The sequence below is a fragment of the Ooceraea biroi genome, chromosome 1 (assembly GCF_003672135.1).
Source record: "Ooceraea biroi isolate clonal line C1 chromosome 1, Obir_v5.4, whole genome shotgun sequence".
Taxonomy (NCBI): domain Eukaryota; kingdom Metazoa; phylum Arthropoda; class Insecta; order Hymenoptera; family Formicidae; genus Ooceraea; species Ooceraea biroi.
The window spans coordinates 1,728,385-1,751,323 of record NC_039506.1 but is presented as its reverse complement, the minus strand read 5'-3'; the positions used below and the strand labels follow the sequence as shown (position 1 = coordinate 1,751,323).

The 22,939-nt window shown below is 38.6% G+C and overlaps 3 protein-coding genes across 25 annotated transcripts in view; 2 read left to right on the top strand and 1 right to left on the bottom strand.

Annotated features, from left to right (window-relative positions):
• The window catches only part of LOC105280271, a 67,508-nt gene extending 60,636 nt beyond the window's left edge, over positions 1-6,872 (bottom strand). Inside the window, exons 1-2 of one of the 15 annotated variants that reach the window (XM_026974968.1) lie at positions 4,914-6,872; positions 1,627-3,142 (exon numbers count right to left, since the gene is read on the bottom strand). In XM_026974968.1, coding sequence (XP_026830769.1) covers positions 1,627-1,776 — 150 coding nt within the window. In that variant the 5' untranslated portion in view covers positions 1,777-3,142; positions 4,914-6,872. Of the gene's footprint in view, positions 1-1,626 lie in introns of all 15 variants that reach the window. The other 14 variants (XM_026974965.1, XM_026974977.1, XM_026974989.1 and 11 more) reach the window with 14 other exon arrangements.
• A 1,390-nt stretch (positions 6,873-8,262) lies between these two features.
• On the top strand, positions 8,263-11,190 carry LOC105280270 (vacuolar protein sorting-associated protein 33A). 2 transcript variants are annotated; one of them, XR_003407434.1, is made up of 8 exons: positions 8,263-8,467; positions 8,721-8,917; positions 9,041-9,525; positions 9,601-9,721; positions 9,790-9,950; positions 10,057-10,602; positions 10,700-10,835; positions 10,924-11,190. XR_003407434.1 is itself a non-coding variant. In XM_011340644.3 (8 exons), exons 1-8 carry the CDS (start codon positions 8,363-8,365, stop codon positions 11,010-11,012), a joined length of 1,827 nt encoding a protein of 608 aa, XP_011338946.1. In that variant the 5' UTR covers positions 8,264-8,362; the 3' UTR covers positions 11,013-11,190. The 2 variants fall into 2 exon arrangements, 1 of the variants encoding a protein (XP_011338946.1); XM_011340644.3 differs by having other exon boundaries at positions 8,264-8,467; positions 10,713-10,835.
• Positions 11,191-12,039: 849 nt separating this feature from the next.
• On the top strand, positions 12,040-22,461 carry LOC105280269 (serine/threonine-protein kinase Tao). Of its 8 annotated transcripts, XR_003407431.1 has the most exons (13): positions 12,043-12,325; positions 13,604-14,056; positions 14,150-14,498; positions 14,620-14,795; positions 14,929-15,091; positions 15,251-15,600; positions 15,812-16,057; positions 16,137-16,364; positions 16,675-16,914; positions 17,053-17,310; positions 17,412-17,668; positions 17,922-21,047; positions 21,238-22,461. XR_003407431.1 is itself a non-coding variant. In XM_026974888.1 (12 exons), exons 2-12 carry the CDS (start codon positions 13,751-13,753, stop codon positions 18,040-18,042), a joined length of 2,673 nt encoding a protein of 890 aa, XP_026830689.1. In that variant the 5' UTR covers positions 12,040-12,325; positions 13,604-13,750; the 3' UTR covers positions 18,043-22,461. The 8 variants fall into 8 exon arrangements, 7 of the variants coding, with proteins under 7 accessions (XP_026830689.1, XP_026830672.1, XP_011338945.1 ...); XM_026974888.1 differs by having other exon boundaries at positions 12,040-12,325; positions 15,272-15,600; positions 17,922-22,461; XM_026974871.1 differs by having other exon boundaries at positions 17,922-22,461.
• The last annotated feature ends 478 nt before the right edge of the window (positions 22,462-22,939 follow it).

Sequence of the window (22,939 nt, the reverse complement as noted above, 5' to 3'; positions counted from 1 at the left end):
TCTCTTTATTACCGTAGAAATCCGCGAATCCGCGTTAAAGCAACATCATCAAAAAGTGATGCGAATAAATTATATATATTTTACTTATCTCTGTACAAGATCTCTGTACAGGATAAGATATAGAGTTAAAGCAAATTTGTGCTCGTTGCATAATTATACATACTTATACATACGTTGCAAGAACTTATACCGCGCAACAACGATACACTTTAATGATACGTAATTAGCTGTAAATATATCGCGCATCAGTATCGCGACCTTACTAGTCGCGGTGGTGGCAATCTCATATATTACCTCATATACAATATATTATATATACAGAGTGTAATGGAAAACTCGTTAGCTTCAAATATAAAATTAAATAAAATTAAATTAATAATTTACTTTGCATATGGTTTTGACAAAATATTATACATTCAGTAACATTCTCTTCCAAAATGTCATGGTTAAAAACGAAACTGTAAGATTGAATACTCAGATGCATAATATTCAATGAACAACGATCAATAAACAAGAAAATGATCTTTCGTAGTTTTATCAAGATACAATGTATTACGCTATTTGCAGCAAATGGCAAAACAAAGACTGGAACGAGGAATTTCTAAATCAGACAGTAACGGACCATGAGAAAAGAAAACCAAGCAAACAGATTGTCGAAAAATAAATCAATTTTTGATGGTCTGGTAGTGTACATGTGTGTATGTGTATGTTTTCGATTCATGTTGGATAGGTAATGTACAAAACAATACGTATAAATGTAAAATTCGAGACGGAATAACATTGGAATCTATGAAATTTTCATCAGAGAAATTATGAATCGTTTCAAAGAGCCTTGCAAATAGCAAGAAGAAGAAATGACAATCGTTGATGGAAAGTAAATTACAAAAACTATTGGTATGAAAACTCGACAAGTTTAATAAGAAGGATTAAACAAATGTGCATGTACTTTCTAAGAGTAATATGATTCCGTACTAAAAGAAGGTAATACCAATGATGACTTACGGGAAGCGATATACGAACCACTGCCTGTCTTTTTGACATTTTCTATTGCGCTATTTTTTCGATCGCGCGTTCTCGTCCCTACGTTGCGACATTCAGAGCTGCATTCACACAAAAACAACAAACTATTTAAGTAAACAATATTACGCAGAGATGAGTTAGATTGAGGAATTAAAAAAATAAAATTAATTACGCAGACAACTGAGCCGACAATGTAAAACTCTGTAGCATGCAAAAATAATTATTCTCGTGTTGCATATGTGCATCATCACGGCCTACATTAACAGTAAAGTACAAGTCAGGTGTAACGCATAATCGTAGTAAGGCTTCGTTGACACCTGCTTGAAGCTTTATTCAATTATTATATATTGCATTAGAAAAAGAAAAAGTCGACTTTATGATAAGAAAATCCGTAGATTGGAGGTGACACAGTGGAATCCGGAGATATCTCCGTATGTACATGATACAATTGAACCTTTTTTTTCTTTCTTTTGACCATAAAGGAAGAATGTAAATTTGGTATCGCTAGGAAAATGTTTTCAACCATCACGGCCTCTCTCTCTCTCTCTCTTGTAGAACATTGATTGGAGATTTGCGAAGAATTAATAGTAACCGGGACATACGAACCTTGAAGGCAGGAAGGACTGTTGCGAGGTCTGAGGGGGTCCGGGCCGTGAACGCCTGATTGGTGGCTCCGTAGCTTCGCTGTTGCTGATAGCTGCAGAGATTCTTGTGAGCACTGGCCTGAGCTGTGTAAGCCGACACTGATAACTTCATTTCTCCCTGTTCCCGATAAAGGGCCTGATTCTCCCGACAACTCTGCGAGGGTCGAGACGCATTCTGGATTCCTCGTGATATCTTTAAGCCACCGTAAAAGGCGGCGCGCGGATAAATTGCCGCGCCGAAACTTTCCGAAGGAAAAACGGAAACGGATAAGAAAGACGCAGAGTTTTTACCGAATTATATCTCTTCTCGTGACGTTCGCGCGTTACCGATACTTTTGCTGCTCCTTGATCTTCTGATCTTTAGTTTTTGGATCTTTTCAATTTTAATGTATCTTTTAATTGATGTACTTTCTCGATCATATCTTGATGCCAGAAGCAAACCTCTTATCCTTTTTCTCGTCGTCTTTGCGCGACGACTGAGTTGCTCTTTCTTCGATCAGCGAACAACGTGAGAAAGTATGCTGATAAATCTGCCATGGAGCTTGGAGATAATTCCCTAGAGTGTAATTAAAAGAAACACTAATAACAAATGTCCAGGAAGGGAATGGCATCAGATGGTTTCTCTTTCTTTCTGTTACAAATCGCTTTCAAGTGTACGATGCTTTCAGTGTGTTTCGATCCTGCCTCCGTTTTTCTTTTTGACCATCACGAAATCGGATGATCGTCTTCGTACAACGATTGACGATTGACTCGTTATCAATTTGTCGGCTACCGCAGTAAAAAATGGCAACGGTGTCCTCGATGGCTTCTCTCCTCGGTTACTGATTTCCCGCGAGAGTGCAAAAATACAAGCGTACGTGACTTCCTATCTCCTCGTCCTCCCTCTTTTCCTATGAACTGTGGTTCTTCTAGGTTTCTCTCGTTTGGCCGATGTTCCAGGATATGTCGGCTACCTTTGCAACTGGCAAGTTCGATCCGCAAGTTCTCACTTCCGTTTACTTTCGTTCCGTTTGAAATTTCGAGATGGATGGAAATGTCACGCGGAGATACAAGCGCGCGTTTATACGCTCTGTGCTCACGTTAATTGGTAAACTTATATTAAGCACATCTGCTCATTGCCCGGCAAATATCACCAACGGCACTTTGTTTGCTGATTCGTGATCAATCGGCGGACTTGTGTTTAGCGCACGAATTCGCATTCAGAGGCACGTCGCAAACCTCAAGAGGAAACTTTGCACGGCAACGCAAATCCTGTCCTTCCACGTTTGTGTGATCTTGCATTTCTCCGATTCCTCTCCATTCTTTGATAGCGCTTCACTTTTCGATCATTCGCACAAACTTGAAACACCTTGAACGTAATTCAATGACTCACCTCGATTGATACTTTGTCATTTGGCGATTAGTTTGTCGAGTCGTAAGGATGATTGTTTATATTATCGCTCATTACTGTTTGCTTATGCATTGAAATTCTACGAGTTCTGTAAGCTTAAAGCTTATGCCATAAGTGGAATTTGCGAGCTGTTGTGTGTGTGTGTGTGCGTGTATGTGTACGTCGATCGCTCGAGAAAACTCGAAGGAAAGCTGTAAAACGCTCTGCTAGCTTAGCTGATCGATCGAAATGATATTTGAATTTCTTATGCGTTCTTTCTCGCTTACGTTTACATTTGATCGTTTTACACGTTCCAGTCCAGGACTTTCCTCCTCTTTTACTTTTTCGTATTCGATTCTATAGATAATGTTTTAATACCAAAACAAAAAGACAAACGAGTATAACGTTTTAACTGTCGTTGGAACGAATTTTCTTGAAAACATTAAAGGGGAAAGATTGTTGAATTGTTTAGTTTAATTATCCTCGAACAAAACAAACAAAACAAGAATTTGTTGTCTCCAATCATTTGGATGTGCAAGTCTTAATAGAACAAAGCTGAAGAGTCTCGACGTGAAGTAGCACTTTCCTAACTCTGCAATGTCACCGAGATGGTCTGAGAATGGAACGCTTGATCGCGATTAATAAAGTTTTAATATATACTCGTAACAAGATCCTACACACACACACACACACACACACATACTCACTCACTCACTCACTCATGGTATAACATGGATCGAGGAGGATCACGATGGTATAAAGTGCTTAACTGTTTCATCATATTTCTAATCTGATCACTGTAAATATAATCCTATAATGAGAGTGTGAGAATTGTGATTAAGCAACTTTATGCAACAAGATCTCGGCAACGTTAATATTTTAACAATGTCAGTGTTCGATCGTACGAATAAGAGCGTGTTTTGCTCATGTTTTCTGATTATCACGAGACACATGACGTTGCATCAACGAAGAAAAGATTTTCCTCTTGATTAGCGGGTTAAACCCCGATTATGGGAGAAATTGTCGATGAATGACATCGGCATATGATATAGATGAATGGACGACACATCGAATGTGGCTGACGACGTCAGTGAGCAATCGCGTTAAAATCACAATGCAATGAGCGAACGAGACGACGTGTACGGTGTTAATCCGCGCGACAAAATCCTAGTGTCACTCGCGGAAAATGAACGCTCACTCATTCCATGACACATTCCGCGACCGAGCGCAAATTCCCAAAAAATTCGTTTGAAACGCACAGCACAGGTCGTCGTAGTCACCGCGTAACATTCGCAGCTCGGGTGTAACTGGATTATCGTCAACGACAACGACACACAGTCGGAACGGAATCATCGACTGAAACACCAACCACGAGGTTTCTACCCGAGTCGAGTGTGCTCTATGTATATTTGCCTCGCTACTATAACCGGATTAAATATTATCATAAACTACACCCGCGCGTTGACGCTCGCGAGTCCATTCGCCATTCTATAATACAATAGCTTGTTCGGTCCAAAGAGTTCCCCGCTTCATCGAGGAACCGACGAGTGAACGTATACTCTTTATTTTACTTGATTTATTTTATTCAATAGCAAAGCTTCTTTCTGTATTTAAATATGCTAGAAGTTATTTGATATGCATTTGTACTGTATGAAATGGATAAGGAAACGTATATATTATAGATAGTCTATTTTATTATGTCTCCACGAGCCGGAAAATATTGAATCACGCTTTTACTCCACTTATTCAATACGCGAAATTCTTTTGCCCTGGTGCAACGTATATCGCACACATATATGCACTTTTAAACGCATTAAAATAAGCTTATTCAGCTATACCCCAACTATTATACAAGAAAATTATAAAATCATAACCATTACTTTTGCTTCTTCTTCTCGATTTTCCTCTGCCTTTGCAACAAACGCGAAAGTGCGACGTTGAATGGTTTTATCGATCACTCAAATTAACGATCATGAAACATCTGAGAGAAATCAGGATAGAGTACAGCGACAGCTGTTTCAGAGAGCTGTAGAAACCTCGTCGGGAGAAAAAGGCAGTTTGAAAAAGAGAAAGAAAAAATTATTTAAAATATCTACAATGCTATCAAAGGAAATAAAAAGAAAATATCAAATATAGATGTAACTAAATATGGATATAAATAATAAATTATAATAATTATAATTTGATGTTTGTGTGTGTGTGTTACGTCCTGCTATTTCACACGTGACACGTACAAAGAATACGAAAGTAGATCAGACAAGGTATCGTGTCATCACATTCAGTGAACACCGAGTGTTAACAACGTTGATGAAATAATAATGAGTAAATAAAGTGAAGTCGAATCTGCAGCGAATAAAGTTGACGCACAAAGGAACGAGCGCATTCAGTAAAAACAATTCTCCAAAACTTTTTTCCTCGTGAGCTTCATTCAATTAAAGACGATGAAACGAAAAAGAAAATAAAAAATATTATTGCTAAGCTTACAGATCGGTTAATCGAGTCAAGTCAAGTCTTCTTCACTATTTTTCTCTTTTCGCGATCATTTCCGTAAAAATGATCCCATTCTATGCTAGTTTGCGAGTGCTGTGTTAAGCGATTAATATCTTCCTTTTTTTCGTAATATTCCAGTATCGTTTCAATACTGGTTGAAAAGGAGAAACCATTGGACCAGATCCAATTATAGCGCCACTTTGCTTCCTAGATCTAAGGCTTTTTATAATCTACCGGGCCGCGTACGCTTTATTTCAGACGAATCTCTTTGAATTAATAATGTGACACCGCGAAGCTGATCTCTAAATACTCCGATACGTACGTCATGCCTCCTTTTTGTGTGTTAAAAAAAAGAGAATAATTATATTGCGCTTTCCTTTATGTATCCTTTATCCGCTAATCCGCGGATTGGCAAACATTGCCAACGAGTACGTAGAGAAGTGAAATAAAATGCAAAAGCGACAATGAAACATCCGCGAATTACGGAACGTTAATATATTATACAACATTATCGATAGAACGTCTATCGATTATACGATACGAAAAAAGATGAGAAATGTGAAACGATGCTGATCGATACGAATATAATGGCGATACTGGCGAACTGGAAAGGATGTGATGATAACACGATGAAGAAAATCGATTATGATTAGGAGATTGTCGTAATGTATCCTCAAAAGATTGAAAGATTTTCATAAACCCGCGGTTTGAGATCCGAGATGATTAGATTCGTTGTCGTATTACACTGTTAACGTGAGTGGTTTCTGACGTCGCTGCTAGCGTCGCGATCGAAGAACGAGAACCGTTTTTGGAAGCAAAGTTAAGATACTCGAGGGCGGAAAAGGCGATTTCTAATGTGGATACCACAAGACATCTCAGAGATCCGCCGTTTACTTAAACGGAAATCGTTCCGAGCGCGCACCAATGTTGAAACTCTGCCGAAGAAAATCCACTACAGCTGATGACACAATGAAACTTGCCGATGACGGAAACTTGACGATGGATCACCAAGTACAGCACGATCTTCGATCTCGCGTTACTGTAGGATGCGTCGGATACGACGCGTACGTGCCGTCGATCGCCGCCGTTTCTCTGACAGCGGGTCCTTCGCGATCGCGAGGTCGATGTGGAACCACTCGGTATGTCGTACACATCGGTCGGAATCGAGACCCGAGACCGGTATTTTCTCACGCACGTGTCACGCGACCCCCGACGACGAAAGTCACTAGGAGACCGGTAGCAACCCCCGCCTGACGAGGAGCATGGAGGGATGCTGAAGAAGACGTCGGAACGACGGACGACGTGGCGGGAGAGGATCGGCGACGATGGTGGGGTGCCGGATCGTCGAGTCTCGGCGGGGCGGAAAGCGACTAAGCAGTCGGAAAGGGGTGGAATAATAACGGGGTGAGAAGAGTGCAACGAGAAGAGAGGGTCGCGAGGATACGTCCCCACCATGGCCACGGATTAAAAACCGGAGTGGCCTCCCCTATCGCACCCCTAAGCAGGCGTCTCACGCAGTCGCGTGAGCGCAGTTGCGTGCTCCCTGCTTATCCGCGCGGGATGCTGCGCAGTCTCTGGAACACTGACACAAATACCGTACCCCACGAATACCGAATGTGCATCCGGCCCGATATATAAACTCGCGTATCGCGCGATCATCCGAAAACATCTAAGAATATATCGCTCAAATACGCCGTGCCAAATTCCAAAAATTCCAACGAAAACTCACACACGAGATGATGTAACTCGATTCATTGACGTTACATCAAGAACACACGTGATTACTGAAACTATAACTTATTAACTATTGATACTCGCGTGTTAAGCGCACATATGCGTTACGATATACATGCAAGATGCAGAAGAAATTGGCATTATGCGTACACCTTGAAAAACTCGAAGATAATATAATCATTTATATATATTTTTGGCAATCAATTTTTCAGTACTCGAAAACTTTAACGCAATACACGAGTACTTTTCAGTACTTTAATTATCTTTTTTTAACATTATTGTAAAAAATTATTTAGTCGATGTGAGAAAAAAAAAGCGCTACGAGATCAAAAAATCGCGGCTTTCGCACAAATGTCACTATTTAAAAACTCGTCACGGTTGATATTAAGGTTATATCACAATTATAATAAAGGTACGAGTAAGAAAAAGAAAACACGTATGCACATACCTGGCGATGATTGCGCGTTCATTGCTCGAACTTACGATTCTTGCGCGATTTAATGAGAAAATGATGTCAGATCCGTAAAGAAGATTTCTCAGCCGATCCCAGCGGAATTCCACACGCGAAATCTCATTGATTCGCTCGCGATATTTAATTTAATTGCGATTAAACGCCCGAAATAATTTACAAGAAATTTGCGGAAATTGCTATTCTCACGAGTTTCAATTTTAAATGGTAAAAAGCGCAAAAAGACACGGAATGATTTGATCGTGACATTGTGATCCAGCGCGCGTATCGTGATTCGTGATTCTGGTTCAACTCCGATAATCGACGTCTATCGAGACATATCGCGAGAACCGGACAGTAATTGAAAAAAATATTTAACGTCGAAACAGTGAGAATATATTAATTATCATCCATTACACGCAATGAGATACTTCTAATTACGAGATCTTGAACGTTACGTGTATCTCGTCAGACTAACCACACGTTTGATAACAGCGATACTGTAAATTCATAATTGTCACTGACCACTTGCCACTAGATGTCACTAAATGCCATTGGAACTGTCACGACTGGTCACGACTCACGGTGGGTCGACGTTACACCGACTGTTTCTGATATAATATATTGTTGATGTATTGTTAAAATCTTGCGATTGCGATGTCATCGGCGTATTTAACCGGAGGTAGATTAAATGTGGGCCTCATACAAGAACAAGCGAGGAAACAATTGCTCTGCCTATTAGAAAAATGCGATGGTTCAAAGGTACAATCTACCGCATAACCTAACTTTTTTTTTCGAGTATTTATTTATCCATTTCAGCTGTCATGAGGTCTTTTGGATTAGATTTCGGGTAGAATCAATAGCGCCTCCAACTTATCTTAGGATTATTTAGCTCAAATAATATTAATAATAATCTTTGAAATTCTCAAATAATCCTCTCCTCTCCTCCTAACTTTTCTTTGAGATATTTATCTTACATATCTATTTATCAGCTGTCATCGTTTTTTTTCTATAGGCTATTATATGGGATCAATCATTGGCTGGACCGATTGGTCTTGTAGCGAAATATAATTCATTGGAGGAGTATGGTGTTGTGAAAATGTATCCATTGCATGGTGGAACTTTGATGATACCATCCAACATAGCCAATGTCATATTTATCTCGAGACCGCAATTAGAACTTATGGATCTGATAGCTGAGAATGTTCATGGGTAAATATACGGCAAGAAACTGTCAGATCGAGTTGAAATACTAATGCTTGAATGATTGCTTTAAGATGGGCTTGCAAGAAATCTGTTTATGTAGACTAATGTGTGTTGATATCATATTTACAGAGAAGAAGGCAAAAGGCCACGTAAAGAGTTTCACTTATTTTTTGTACCACGCAAGAGCCTACTTTGTCAAAAGAAACTTCAGAATCGTGGTGTATTTGGCAGCTTTACCCTAATAGAGGAGTTTAAGTGTGACCTTTTTCCATTTGACAATGATCTATTATCGATGGAACTGAGTGGCTCTTTTAAAGAGTTCCATTTAGAAAATGATCCTACCTGTTTGTATCAAGTTGCACAAGCTATACAAGGTTTACAGAGGTTATATGGGAAAATCTCAAAAATTACGGGAAGAGGACCAGCAGCTAGCAAAGTCTGGGAATTATTAGAGAGATTAAGCAAAGAAGAAGAAGACATTAAAGTTGCTCCTGGCTCATCCGTCGCAATCGAACATTTGTTATTATTGGATCGATCCATAGACTTGCTTTCACCCTTGGTCACACAACTAACTTACGAGGGTTTAATTGATGAAATATTTGGAATAAAATACAGTAAAGTATCGATTTTCTGTACTTAATTCTGAAGCGTAAAAATGTATGTATATATATATTTTATAAATATTTCAGATACTGTACAATTACCTGCAAAAGAGTTTCATGACTCGGATGACTCTCCCACAGCAATGTCTCTAAATGAGAAAGAACAAATTATATTGAATTCGGGAGAAGAATTATTTGCTGAAATCAGGTAAGCATCTAGTTATAGGCATCGCTATATTTGTCACCAGCCGTTCGTGCAATAGCTTTTATTTGCAGAGATAAAAACTTTAATGGCGTTGGTCCAGTTCTTAACAGGAAAGCTAAGGTGATCTTATCTCAGTTTGATGAAAGGCATGGAGACAAAAGTGTGCAAGAAATTAAACAGTTTGTTGCTAGATTACCACACATGCTAGCGACGAAGCAATCATTAGCAAGGCGTAAGTGAGAACAGTTAACAAAGAAAGATGCTGGTATACGTGGCTTATAGCGTATAACGTTGCGTCTCAAAAATTATGTTTCTCATTAAAATTTCTCTTTAATTAGACACTACCATTGCGAAAATGATAAAGGAAATTACCGATTCGAGTGATTTTTTGGAATCGTTACAAGTCGAGCAAGAACTGTTAAATTGTATCGACACGGACAAACCAAATGCGTATATCGAAGATTTGATAGCGCAACAACAACCTTTACTCAAAGTTTTACGTCTCCTTTGCATACAATCGTTGACAAATTCTGGTTTAAAGCCAAAGTTACTAGATTATTACAAGAGAGAGATAATTCATACTTATGGATTTCAACATTTGCCAACGATATTAAATTTAGAAAAGGCTGGCTTACTGAAACAGCAACAATCAGTGCGGCAATATGCAGTTCTGAGAAAAACATTGAGGCTCACGGTCGAGGACGAGAGTGAAATAGCACCGAAAGATATCAGTTACGTACATTCTATATATGCGCCGTTGAGTGTGAGATTGGCGGAGCAATTGGTACAACCAAATGGATGGCAAGGATTGAACGATGTAATGGGGTTACTACCAGGCCCTACCGTAAGCAGCGTTCCGTACAACGTATCTTCGTTAGCAAGACGTAAGACGCAACACTAAATTTCCATCTCGTTCTCTTTTTCCTGCCTTTTTCTTCTTTTACGTAAACATAAATATTCATATGTTCTAAAACGTAGCAGTTTTTATTACCAGGCAATTCCATCACCAGTGAAGATTCCAATTCTGAGCCACCGAAATTAATCATGGTATTTTTTATCGGAGGATGTACGTTTGCCGAGATATCTGCCCTCCGGTTTCTCTCACAACAAGAAGACTGTAAGTATCGTGTTGGATTACGAAACGCTTGCGTATATAGACAAATGATACATATGTAATATGTGAATATAATAAAATCTACTTTTAGCAAATGTGGAGTTTGTCGTGGGAACCACCAAATTAATTAACGGTGATACGTTTCTCTCTTCTTTGATGGAACATCTAGAGCATACGTGAGAGGCCTGCATGCATCAAAATGTCAAAATTTAAACATTTTATAATTTCCATACATGTAATGTGATTATGCAATAGGAATAAGGTAAAACTCGTATGTAAATAGTGTATTTTATTTCATATCTTATATTTATTCAATTATGTATTTATACTATATATAATACTAAAAAATATATATGTATATGTATGTGTGTGAAAGCTTTATTTGCTTATATATCGACTGATGACAGAGAATTAGGTGCAAAATGCAAAAAATCGTTTTTAATTTAAATGAAAATTTGTCCCTACAACAATACGTTATTCGTAACGCAGATTTTCCCAACTTTACCATATACGCTGCTAATGAAACGGAATTATCGAAAATGTCCAAAGTTTCCATCGATCGATAATAAGGAAAGCGTTCTTATCATGGAATTGTTTCATAAAAACTAGCTATAGGCGAGGAAAGGAAACGGGAAAACGGCCGTACCGAGATGACTAGTTTGCAACGTGATCGGTGCAGAGCGCCACCGCCATCGCGACATTCGCGATCAACGACTCTCGCGCCTGCTGCCGTGCAGTATAGCGTACGTACGGTATACAAGTACGGTAAAAAGCGGGACGAGCAAAAGCGAGCGTGAAACGTAGCGAGGGAATTCTCGTATACGATTCCTGCGGTTATCCGTAGGTCCGAGCGACGGTGGGCGTCGTGTCGACACGCTCGCCGCAGCTCGCTTGCTCGCGTCTCGCTTACTCTCTTTGCGAGTGCGCGCGCGCTAGTTGTGTATGCGTGTATACGTGCGTGCGTGACGTGCGTAGCGACTGCACGATTGCGAGAAAGGGGAAGAGGACGAGAACGACGACGGGGGACAACGACAACGACGACGACGACGACGACGACGACGACGACGACGACGACGACGACGACGACGACGACGACGACGACGACGACGACGACGACGACGACGACGACGACGACGGCGGCGACGACGACGACGACGTCGACGACGATCAAAATAACCACGAGGACGAGAACAACGACGACGGCGACGGCGACGGCGACGGCGACGGTGAAGAAGGCGCCGAGGACGAGGACGAAGCGTGTATCATTCCGGGGCGCGGTGCGTGATTTGCACAGTTTGCGCGGTTTGCGCTACGGCAAATCAGCAGTGGGATCGTTCGAGGACGAGCGCTTAACATGCCCGCGGGATCGGCGACTAGGTTCAGGAAAAAGAGCTGCTGCTCCCGTTCCTGCTCCGCCTCCTCTTTCGCCTGAGGAGAGTGCACCAAGTCCGCGAGGCGCATGCTTCCCCGCCCGCTCCCTCGCCATTTTGGAGGTGAATACGATTTTCTCGGCCCTTTTTTAGCCCGATCGTGCCTACTATCCCGCCGCGAATTTCCTTCCGGTCGCTCGCTCGTGGCACGCGCGCCGAGGCGAGGTGTGTTTTCGTCGACGGCGCGCCGCACCGGAGGAGCGCGTTCGCTTCGGGGGGGACCCCGATCGGGCCGACGAGTGGCAAAGACCCAACCCTCCTTACGCCCGCATTTCTCCACCTCCTGCTCCAACTCCTCATCGTCATCGTTCAACCTGCTGCACTTTTCCTCCCGCACGAGAACTCACCGTCATCGTTCGTTCCTTCGCGCTTTCCGAGAGAAAGAAAGAGAGAGGGGGAGAGAGAGAGATTCGTTCTCTCGTCTAGTGATTCACCTCTTTAAGGGTTCCATCGATACGCTCCCGGTACGCTCGATAATCTCATGACGCCCCGTACGATCGTGGCACTCTGAGAGTACCGTGCGCGCCCTGCCGAATTTCGCCCTCCGATCGCGGCCCTGGTCGCGCAGGGCTTCCTCCTTGAGGACACCTATCCGCTGCTGCTGGTAATGTGACTAACGCGACAACAATGACGAGAGTGCGTCGGTTCTCGTCGCTCCTGCGGGAACGTGCCTATTTCTGTGTCGTTTGAACCGTTACGCTCACGTCTTCGCTCCGCGACGTGAACCGTGGATCGGGGATCGCTTTTAGCGCTTTTGCTTCGACAAACACCGAACAATGGACCGTTTGCGATCCGTGTAACGTTGCCGCGTACGCCCGGCAATTATTTGCAAAGCTCGTCAAGTGCATCCGGTTAAAAGGCGCTTCGATGCTTTCCGTGTATCCGCGCGGAGGATTCTCGGCGATCGTTTCTCGCGAGAGGGGCTCGGTTACGCGGAACGGAGATCACGCTTTTGTCGTCTCTGTCAAGAGAGTTTTTTACGATACCCAGCACTTTTCCTCCATCCAACGCGATATATAGCGTCGTAATTGTGCACGGTTTACGAGGTTAATACGACCAACGTACGAAAGAGGCTGCACGGCGTAGATTCTTTCCCGAGATCGGTGATGACGATCGAAATCCACGGTCTCTCTCCCCCTCGTCGAAATATTGTCGTGTGATCGTCGGGTACGTTGTGTCATTGTATCACAAAGTCTTTCTTTATCGCTCTGTCTCAAAGAACATAAGGATATACGGAGTATATTTCAGTGTTGAGTTGAGTGCGTGAATGACAAGTGACATGTCGTTGATCGGCCGAGCGGATGCCTTTGTGTCTAAACCTCGCTTCTCTCTCTTTTATAGATAGAATGTTAAACTCGGGAATGGACTGACAGAGGATCTTCCAGAAAAGATCGAAAAGTTGGGTACGAGGAATCTAAACGACAGACGATAACAGGGCAAAGTGTCTGCGAGTAGGCCTCGGGCCGTACAACCATCAACGACTCGACTATGCCAGCTGTTGCAAGGCCTGGTAGCTTAAAAGACCCAGAGATTGCCGAATTATTCGAGAAAAATGATCCGGAGAAGATATTTGAGGATCTGCGCGAGATCGGGCATGGTAGTTTCGGAGCAGTTTACTATGCACGATGCCTGGTTACCAAAGAGATTGTTGCCATCAAGAAGATGTCTTACCTGGGGAAACAAACGGTGGAGAAATGGCAGGACATTCTGAAGGAGATTCGATTTCTTAGGCAACTTAATCATCCTAACACTATAGAATATAAGGGTTGCTATCTCAGGGACCACACTGCCTGGGTACGTGCAAATGATTACCAGATGTCGACTGTTTGTAGTACGGTTGTGTGACTAACAAACATATGTGAAAACTTTATGCGTGCTGTTTCGCAGCTGGTGATGGAATATTGTCTTGGCTCCGCATCGGATATTATCGAAGTCCACAAAAGACCTCTGAAAGAAGAAGAGATCGCCGCGATATGCGAAGGTGTATTGCGTGGCTTGCATTATCTCCATTCTCTCGGAAGGATCCATCGTGATGTGAAAGCAGGAAATATTCTACTTACTGAGAACGGTACAGTGAAATTGGCTGATTTTGGGTCCGCGAGCATAAAATGTCCAGCCAATAGCTTCGTAGGGACTCCATATTGGATGGCACCAGAAGTTATATTAGCTATGGATGAGGGCCAGTATGATGGCAAGGTGGACGTATGGTCGTTAGGAATAACGTGCATCGAATTAGGTGATTCATCGACATGTTTTATTATTTCCACATAATAACATCAATTCACCTACTCGAAAACGACGAGCTTTAATCGACATTCTGCTGAAATTTCACTTGTCTGATTGATTATCAATTACAGCGGAGAGAAAGCCACCTTATTTTAATATGAACGCTATGAGCGCCTTGTATCATATCGCACAGAATGATACGCCAATCTTAAATTCACCAGATTGGACCGATGTCTTTCGTCATTTTGTTGAGGTGTGTCTTACTAAAAGTCCGATTGAAAGACCAACGTCCGGGAAATTGTTATCAGTGAGTTGTCCATATATGTTACATATATATGTGTGTATCATGCAATGATTTTATACTTGTCTTTTCCTTCCTTATTGTACATAGTGTGTTAAAAGTAGTCTAGTTGTTCTCTTATAGGCATTCAATTTTACAGCATCAATTTGTCACCAGACCACGTTCTCCTCAAGTTTTGATAGATTTGATACAGAGAACGAAAGCCGCTGTACGGGAATTAGATAACTTGAATTACCGTAAGATGAAGAAGATCTTGATGATCGACGCATGCGAGACTGAGAGCACAGTTGGTGACGCCGACGGTATGTCGAATCCGTATCATTAAATATCTCTCTTGTAGCTTTATTATTAACGTGCCATAAGTTGTGTTATAACAACTTGTTACGCTCCTTTTAAATTAGCAGAAAATGCGATTGAGATTCTGAATCTAAAATCCGTAAGATTACGATTGCTCGTTATAGATACTCCCGATGAACAAACAGGTGGTGATAGTAGCAAAAGCAATTCAATTACCTCAGAACACTCGATTCACTCGATGGGCGTCTCGGCGAGCTCTCAAAGTTCCTCCACCAATAGCCTGCCGCTGCCGAATACTGATAACAATGATTATTCCTCGGGTTCTGTCAGAAATCGGCATAAAGTTACAGCAGGTGGTGTCACTGCCAATCTTCTTGAACACGGTGCCAATAATTTTGCGACAATTAGAACGACTTCAATTGTCACGAAACAACAAAAGGAACACATGCAAGAAGAAATGCATGAACAGATGAGTGGGTACAAACGAATGAGGAGAGAACATCAAGGTGCTTTGGTGAGAATCGAAACATTTTATCTGACAACATCGTTAGAGACTATTAGAAGAGAAGTGTAGAGGAAGCACAGTGACTTTGATCGCGCGATTGAGAAACTTTAAAATGTTAACCACCTTAAAGCAGGAGCACTCTGTTTTTTCTTCTACACGTAAGACTAATACGGTCAAAGGTGAAACATTTACGATATCGTTGCAATATTTTCATTCACAGGTGAAATTAGAGGAACGCTGCAAAATGGAGATGGAGTCACATAAACAGCTGTTGGATAAAGAGTACGAAACTCTTTTGCAACAGTTTAGCAAAGATCTCGAGAAATTGCAACTCAGACATCTGCAAGAACTGGAACGTAAGCTGAAACAAAATCAAAATGCCGAGAAGAAACTTCACAAGGAGATAACAAGCAGACAGGAGGCCGATCGCAAGGCTCTAGAAGCTCAACAGAAAAGAGAGTACAAAGTAAGTAATGTTGTCGACGTGACAAGCACGTTGCGACATTCAACGTACGCGCTCAATTAACTCAATTTCACTTACATAGGCCTATAAAGAAAGATGGAAAAAGGAACTGTCTCAGGACGAAGTAACTCCAAAGAGGCAACGAGACGCTACGCTTCAGAGTCAAAAAGATAATTTGAGACAAATGGAAGCGCAAGAGGAACAACGGCTCGCGAGGGGACAACGAGAATATCTGGATCTTGAAATTCGTAAATTCCGTAGAAAAAAGTTACTCATCTTCCACAGCCTGGAACAGGAGCTTCTTCGCGAAGTACGTATCGAATCAGTTTTATAACCACCGAGTCTTTTTCCACGATATATCTCTCTGTTTCCAATGTGAATCCGATAAGTGTCATATCTTTTAAAGTAATTTCTTCGAGAGTTTCAATCGCTCCCTCATTTAAGACACACAACGATAGTCTCGAACAGCTAGCAATATCCTCTTCATACTATGAACATAATACACATTCACATCACACAAACATTCCACGTTTCAAGCTCAAATTTAGCAAGCAATTTCAAATTTTCGTTTTCAATTTCAACATTTGAAGAATGTCTTACAAAGTATACTCATTACGTAGGAACTGAACAAGCGGCAACAGCAACTAGAGCAGGCACATGCTATGCTCTTGCGACATCATGAAAAGACCCAAGAATTGGAATATAGACAACAGAGAGCGGTACACGCGCTTCGCGAAGATCAAGTGCATCGACAACATACAACAGAGCTCTGTAATCAGCAGGATTACATGCAAAGGGCTGAACGTGATCTGCGTAAGAAACATGCGTTAGAACTGAAACAGCAACCGAAAAGTCTCAAGGTAAATGAGTAACGTTGTAAACATCAGCCTATGATTTTATAATCATTTTTATCGATATCTGCTTAAGATAAAGATATAAAAGTTTGCATTCTCTGTACTCGCGACATTTTCCTTTAAATAATTTCTCAACAATTTCAGCAAAAGGAAATGCAAATTCGTAAACAGTTTAGAGAAACTTGTAAAATACAGACACGACAATATAAAGCATTAAAAGCTCAAATCCTGCAAACAACTGCTAAGGACGAACAGAAAGCGGTTATTAAGAAGTTGAAGGAGGAACAGAGACGTAAATTGGCTCTTTTAGGTGATCAGTACGAGCAGAGTATCGCTGAAATGCTCCAAAAACAAAGTATACGGCTAGATGAGTCGCAAGAATTAGAATGCCATAATCTTAAGGTTCGACATGATTAATTATATTATTGCTTCTTTCATATTCTTACATCTTGTCATCGTATACATTATATTAAGTGTTTAACATGCTAAAATCAATCTTACAGGAAAGATTAAATTATGAATTAGAAATTCTAATGGCATACCAATCAAAAAACAAGATGCAAGCCGAGGCGCAGAGAAACAGAGAACGTCGCGAGTTGGAAGATCGCGTATCTGTTAGACGAGCTTTGCTCGAACAAAAGATGGAATTAGAAACTCAGGAATTTCTTCGTGAACGTAGCGAACGTATACGCCTGCTACATGAAAGGCAAGAACGGGAACTGCAGCAATTTGATGAGGAAAGCGCGAGAATAGGATTCAGGTACGTAACTAATTACCATTTATACTAATTAAGTCGAGATTTCTGAAAATCTTGCCGAGAAATCGACGCAATGTTTAATTTAATCAAATTTTATAGAAAAATATGAATACATAGCACACAAAGTTTATTTTGCTTTTTTATTTTTTAATGACAAGAAACATTGTCCCTTTACGTCCTCTCATTACCAAACACATTTTTACGCGCGCATTTCTAAAACATTTACACCTTTATAGTATTTTTCGAATTATTACAGTGCTCTGGCGATAGCTGAGGCATCAAAAGAATCATACCCGGATGATGAAAGCCTTAGCGGCTCCATGTTAAGTCTAGCTCACAGTAATAGCTCCACATCCTTCCCCCCTAATAGTCTTTAATTTTAATCATATTAATAGAATATATATATATAGATATATATATAGATGTACATACGTACCCACATACATATATGTACGTACGTATGTATGTTGTCTGTCTGTAGTAAGTACATGACGAGTCTGCCGACGTATAATAATTCGACGACATATATATATATATATATATATATATATATATAAAACAAGGGTTGTGTGGCTCGTTACGTGCATCGACCCAAACTTGAAAGGTTTGTTGAGCTTGGGAATGTGTATTGGACTGAAATTGTCACAATTGCATATTTTTCAATCAACAAAAGATATATTGATATGATTTACCAGAAAGAAAGAGAGAATGAAAGAGTCAGCGAGCAAGCAAGCAAGCTTCATATTGAAGAAGAATCTAGATGCTTTTTGCAACATTGTAATATTTATTACTCATAACCAAATATCTTGAGATGCATATAGAGGTAAAGAAAAGTCTTTAATAACATTAATTTCATCTGTAATATCCAGTAGAATCTTAAAATTTATAGCTCAGAAGATGTCAGTGTAGGAAGTAAAGAATTTTATACATACTACTACAGAAAAGGAAAGCTTTAGAGATCTTTATTTATTAATATATCGCAAAAAATATGACAATGGTAATAGTACAATAATCCTAAATTGATTCTCGTATTAACACATCCTCCATTCTTTTCCCCGTCCATTTTTCCTCGTCTGAAATTTGAAATAATGAGAGTAAGTTTAAGATGTCTTTTTCTTGGTGTTTTGACTGACACACTCAGATACTACTTTCATAACAAAGATTTCAGAATTAATCGTAATAATCGAGCATCGCGCGCGTTAGAGAGCGAAAGTTACATTTCTTATATATCTTAAGAATTTAGTTATACATTTAATTTGATGCAATATACACACATCAGTGGAATTTGTAAAGTGATATTCTAATATATTTAGCAAAACTCTATTTTTTTATACATATAAATATTAGTAATTAATGTGCATTTTTCCCCCTCCAGAAAAAAAGATTTAAGTTCAGGATATAATAACATTCGCATTATCCTTCTATTACATTATACTTTCTTTTTTATTTTATATCAATAATCATGAAAATTTAATTGATAATAAAATGATTGTTGAACTGCGAACGATTAGTCTTCACTTTTCACAATTCCTGTCAACTTTTCTGCTAACAATAAGATTTTTTTATCCATTGTATCTCAAATATTTCAAATATATAATTTGTATAAAATTTTGATAAAGTATAACGTATAGTTAAATAATTTATGATGTATTAGTAAATTGGTTTATTATCTATTATAAAGCTCGAAAAAAAGGATTTATGGACATATATGAACGTATACTTTTTCTCATCCCTTGTACATAATGATAAATGATAAAATGTAATTTTCCAAGTATTTTCTGCATCATTAATGAGTAAATCAATTTTCAACTACGAGATCAGTTGTTTAACTGTGATTTCATTTCAGCTTTTAATGCAAGTTTTATTCGTACAGAGTTAAAAGTTGGCGGACTATTTAAAAACATTTCTGTATCGAATTTTATAATCAACGAAAATAATTGAACAAATGTTAACTCTTTACCTTCCCCGTTAATGTGATATAAACGCGTCAAGTGTAAGAGAATCTGACCAATGTTATCTGTACATTAGCAAAATTTTTATTTTCATTTGACATACCAGTGAAAGACGTTTACTTTTCACAAAAAGCTTTAAGAAAAGTTTGCATAAACGTTAGCAAAATGTTAATTTCTCCATCTGTTATTCAGAAAAGTTTGCACACTTTGATATATCTGATGGACTCTTGCGTAATTCCAGTGTATATCACATAATCTCCATAACTGTTTAAAATTTCATCCAGTACACATCCCCCAATGTAGTATTTTTACATCAAGATATACATGTTATGTTTCCTTTTTCATTTATATTACACTTTTATATACTTTTATCTTATATGTCACAAAGTCCCCTTAATACCGATAAAATTTAAATCTAAATGATTGTGACTGTTGTTCCTCCCAACAATGTTCGTGCCCTTATACGATAATTTAAATATATTGTCTGTAGAATCAACGAAAACAAGTACGATTTCACATTAAAAGAGAAGAATGATGAACAATGTCGTATTAAGAAAGTGTATTTCCATTAATTATAACACCCTTATAAGGAGGTGCTACCACTACGTAGTTAATACTTAGTAACGCGCGCGCGCGCGAGTGCAGTCCACGTATTTCTGGATTGTGTAATGTCAATAAGTTTTGTCAATAACTATGTATAAAGCATTTCATTCTTATCATAAAAAAATGTAAATTTTTACTATTCAACGATATAATCCAATTTCTTTCTAACATTGAGAGCAGTGAGACATGTCATCATGAAATATCTATATAAGCGATAGTTGAGCAAGTGTCAAGCGATGCCAATCAAATGTTTGTATTATATTGATTAGTACGTACACGCATTATTAAAGAGAAGAGACAAATGTTCTTTGCGACTTTGGCATTTTGCGTTTGTAGCTTGTGAAATTCTTGGCAAATTGAGAGAAAAGTGTTTTCTTAGATTTAGGAGAGATAGGAAGTGATTGCAATCAAGGAGCATGACCAAAAGTATTGCATTTTATTTCATAAGTTTATAAACTTTCTCCTTTGTGTGATTCAATAAAGTATGAACAATGAGCAACACTCGTAAAGAGCTTAAAATAATGTTCACGTAATTCATCACACATTTCATCGTTCAATGGCAATACAGCACACATTCCCATTATCACGAGATATATAATGTTAAATGGAAAATTCAAATGGAATTAAACGCGAAAATTAATCAAGTGCTAGCATTCATTGAACGAATATCTAAAAATCTGTGTTCTCATTATAGTGAATGCTGACGTAGGGAAACAATAAACAATTGTTATTGAATATATGGTTACATGTTTCAAAGTAACAATGTAACTAACAACGGAAAACTGTCACAATCAGCTGAGATATTGCCCTATACCACAACTACGCAAGTACGCATGTAAATATATAGACACATGTTATACATAGTAATCGAATTGTAACAAATCATTATGAAAAAGACAGTAAGACTGCATCTTCACACGTGTATATGAAGATAAATTTCAATTCTTCCTCAAATTGTTTTATTACAGAAATAAATTCATCTGAAATTAATTAATTAATTGGTATGATCAATTTCAGAGGTACAACAGAGATTATTCGTGCTAACAAAAAAGGGTTCGACTTTTATGTACGTGAGTGTACGTGTGTATGTGTGTGCTGTGTATTGCGTATGGTTTGGAAAAATAACTATTAGATTAACAAGTTATGCAGTAAGTTTTTCTTACAATAGGTAACTAAACAAGTAATTATACATATATAATCGCGATTACTAAGTCGTGGATTTGAAACTTCTCTTTATCCACGGGAAATTTCTGTATAAAAAAATTGTTAAGTTTTATATGCACTTTTAATTATAGCACGAGTTGTCTCTGACTTACGTTGTATGTATGTAACAAAAAATAATTCTTGATCGTAGTACGTGTGTAATCATTAGAATTCGCTGAATACCCAATTTAGGAAATTGTCAATGTTGCTAGCGTTTTGTAAATATTTATTCGCTTTGCATATAGAACTGCGATATATAGAATTTTGTTTTAGTTACGATGTATCTAGTATTTACACTGACAATGAGAGATTTATAAAATTTTGCAAAAACAATGGCTAACTTATCAGTTAAATTTGGATTGTGATAACTGATACGCTCTAGACAATTAATAATAGGCGTAGCATATCAAATACGTATTATCAAATTGTGCTTGGTGATTATTTAACACAAGCTCCATACAAGGTTTTCCGCTTCCATACAAGGTGTGATTTTGTAATGTTAGTGATTGTGTTAAAGTACAATACTCAATCTATTGTCTTATCTGTCTAAAAACGCAATATTTTTTAGAGATTGCTGTAACAATTACAATTACAGTGATACATATAATTACGTTTTCTTTGTGTCATTGGTCAATTGCAAGAATATTCTTTCTAGATACATTGAAACATCGAAGCAATGTAATCATACGTACACCCACACGCGTCTGCGTACACACGCGCGCATTCTACACACAACATATTATATATTTCAATATAATTTCTGGCAGATAACTTTTACTTTTAACAGTCTCATTTTTGTAGGTATGGTAATGTGCAAAGTAACGAAAATAGCGTTAGCATGTTTGCAGAATAAATATATCATTGATACCATGGAAAGTAAAAAATTTACCTTAGATGGGTCATCACACATATACATACACACAATCTGTACGGGATATTATCTCAACTGTAATTTTCTCTGAAACAAAATAATCACGTATGTTTTATAAGAAGGAATTAATATCTCTTGAAGACATCTAAATAAAAATGCAACAACTACTTTTGCCATTATTTTTATTTTAATACATATATATATATATATATATATATATATAATCTCATTAGGAAATGTTTTTTTATATATAACAAATTATCGATGTTTTTACATCTAAAAGTACATTATTCTATTAGTTTCAACCACAGAAAACTGTGATCGTTCAAGTTTGTTAGTTGTAAAAACTCTGTTATGAGCTTCCACTGTCTTTGGCAAAAAAGAAAAAAAAAACATATATAATAATAATATACAAAAGTAATAAAGAAGAACAATTATAAATCAATTTCGATTCAGTTTCAATTTCTTAATAGTAACAAACGTATTTAACATTAACGTAAAATGTTTATGTTTAAGCATACCATTTTTCTGAGATTTTTTACAATTCTCTCTAGGCTCTAGTATGCATAAAATCTGATCGGCAAAATAAAAATATCAAATTGCAAAGTGAAATGAATGGATAAAGAGAGAAAAGTATGCACACAT

Excerpts from the sequence above, each read along its gene's own strand:
- LOC105280270 (XM_011340644.3), top strand. The coding sequence starts at position 8,363 with ATGTCATCGGCGTATTTAACCGGAGGTAGATTAAATGTGGGCCTCATA. Across the intron at positions 9,951-10,056 it reads GAAGCAATCATTAGCAAGGC|ACACTACCATTGCGAAAATG; the intron begins GTAAGTGAGAAC and ends CTCTTTAATTAG. Across the intron at positions 10,836-10,923 it reads TCTCTCACAACAAGAAGACT|CAAATGTGGAGTTTGTCGTG; the intron begins GTAAGTATCGTG and ends ATCTACTTTTAG.
- LOC105280269 (XM_026974871.1), top strand. The coding sequence starts at position 13,751 with ATGCCAGCTGTTGCAAGGCCTGGTAGCTTAAAAGACCCAGAGATTGCC. Across the intron at positions 14,796-14,928 it reads CGTCCGGGAAATTGTTATCA|CATCAATTTGTCACCAGACC; the intron begins GTGAGTTGTCCA and ends TCAATTTTACAG. Across the intron at positions 15,601-15,811 it reads GAGAACATCAAGGTGCTTTG|GTGAAATTAGAGGAACGCTG; the intron begins GTGAGAATCGAA and ends TTTCATTCACAG.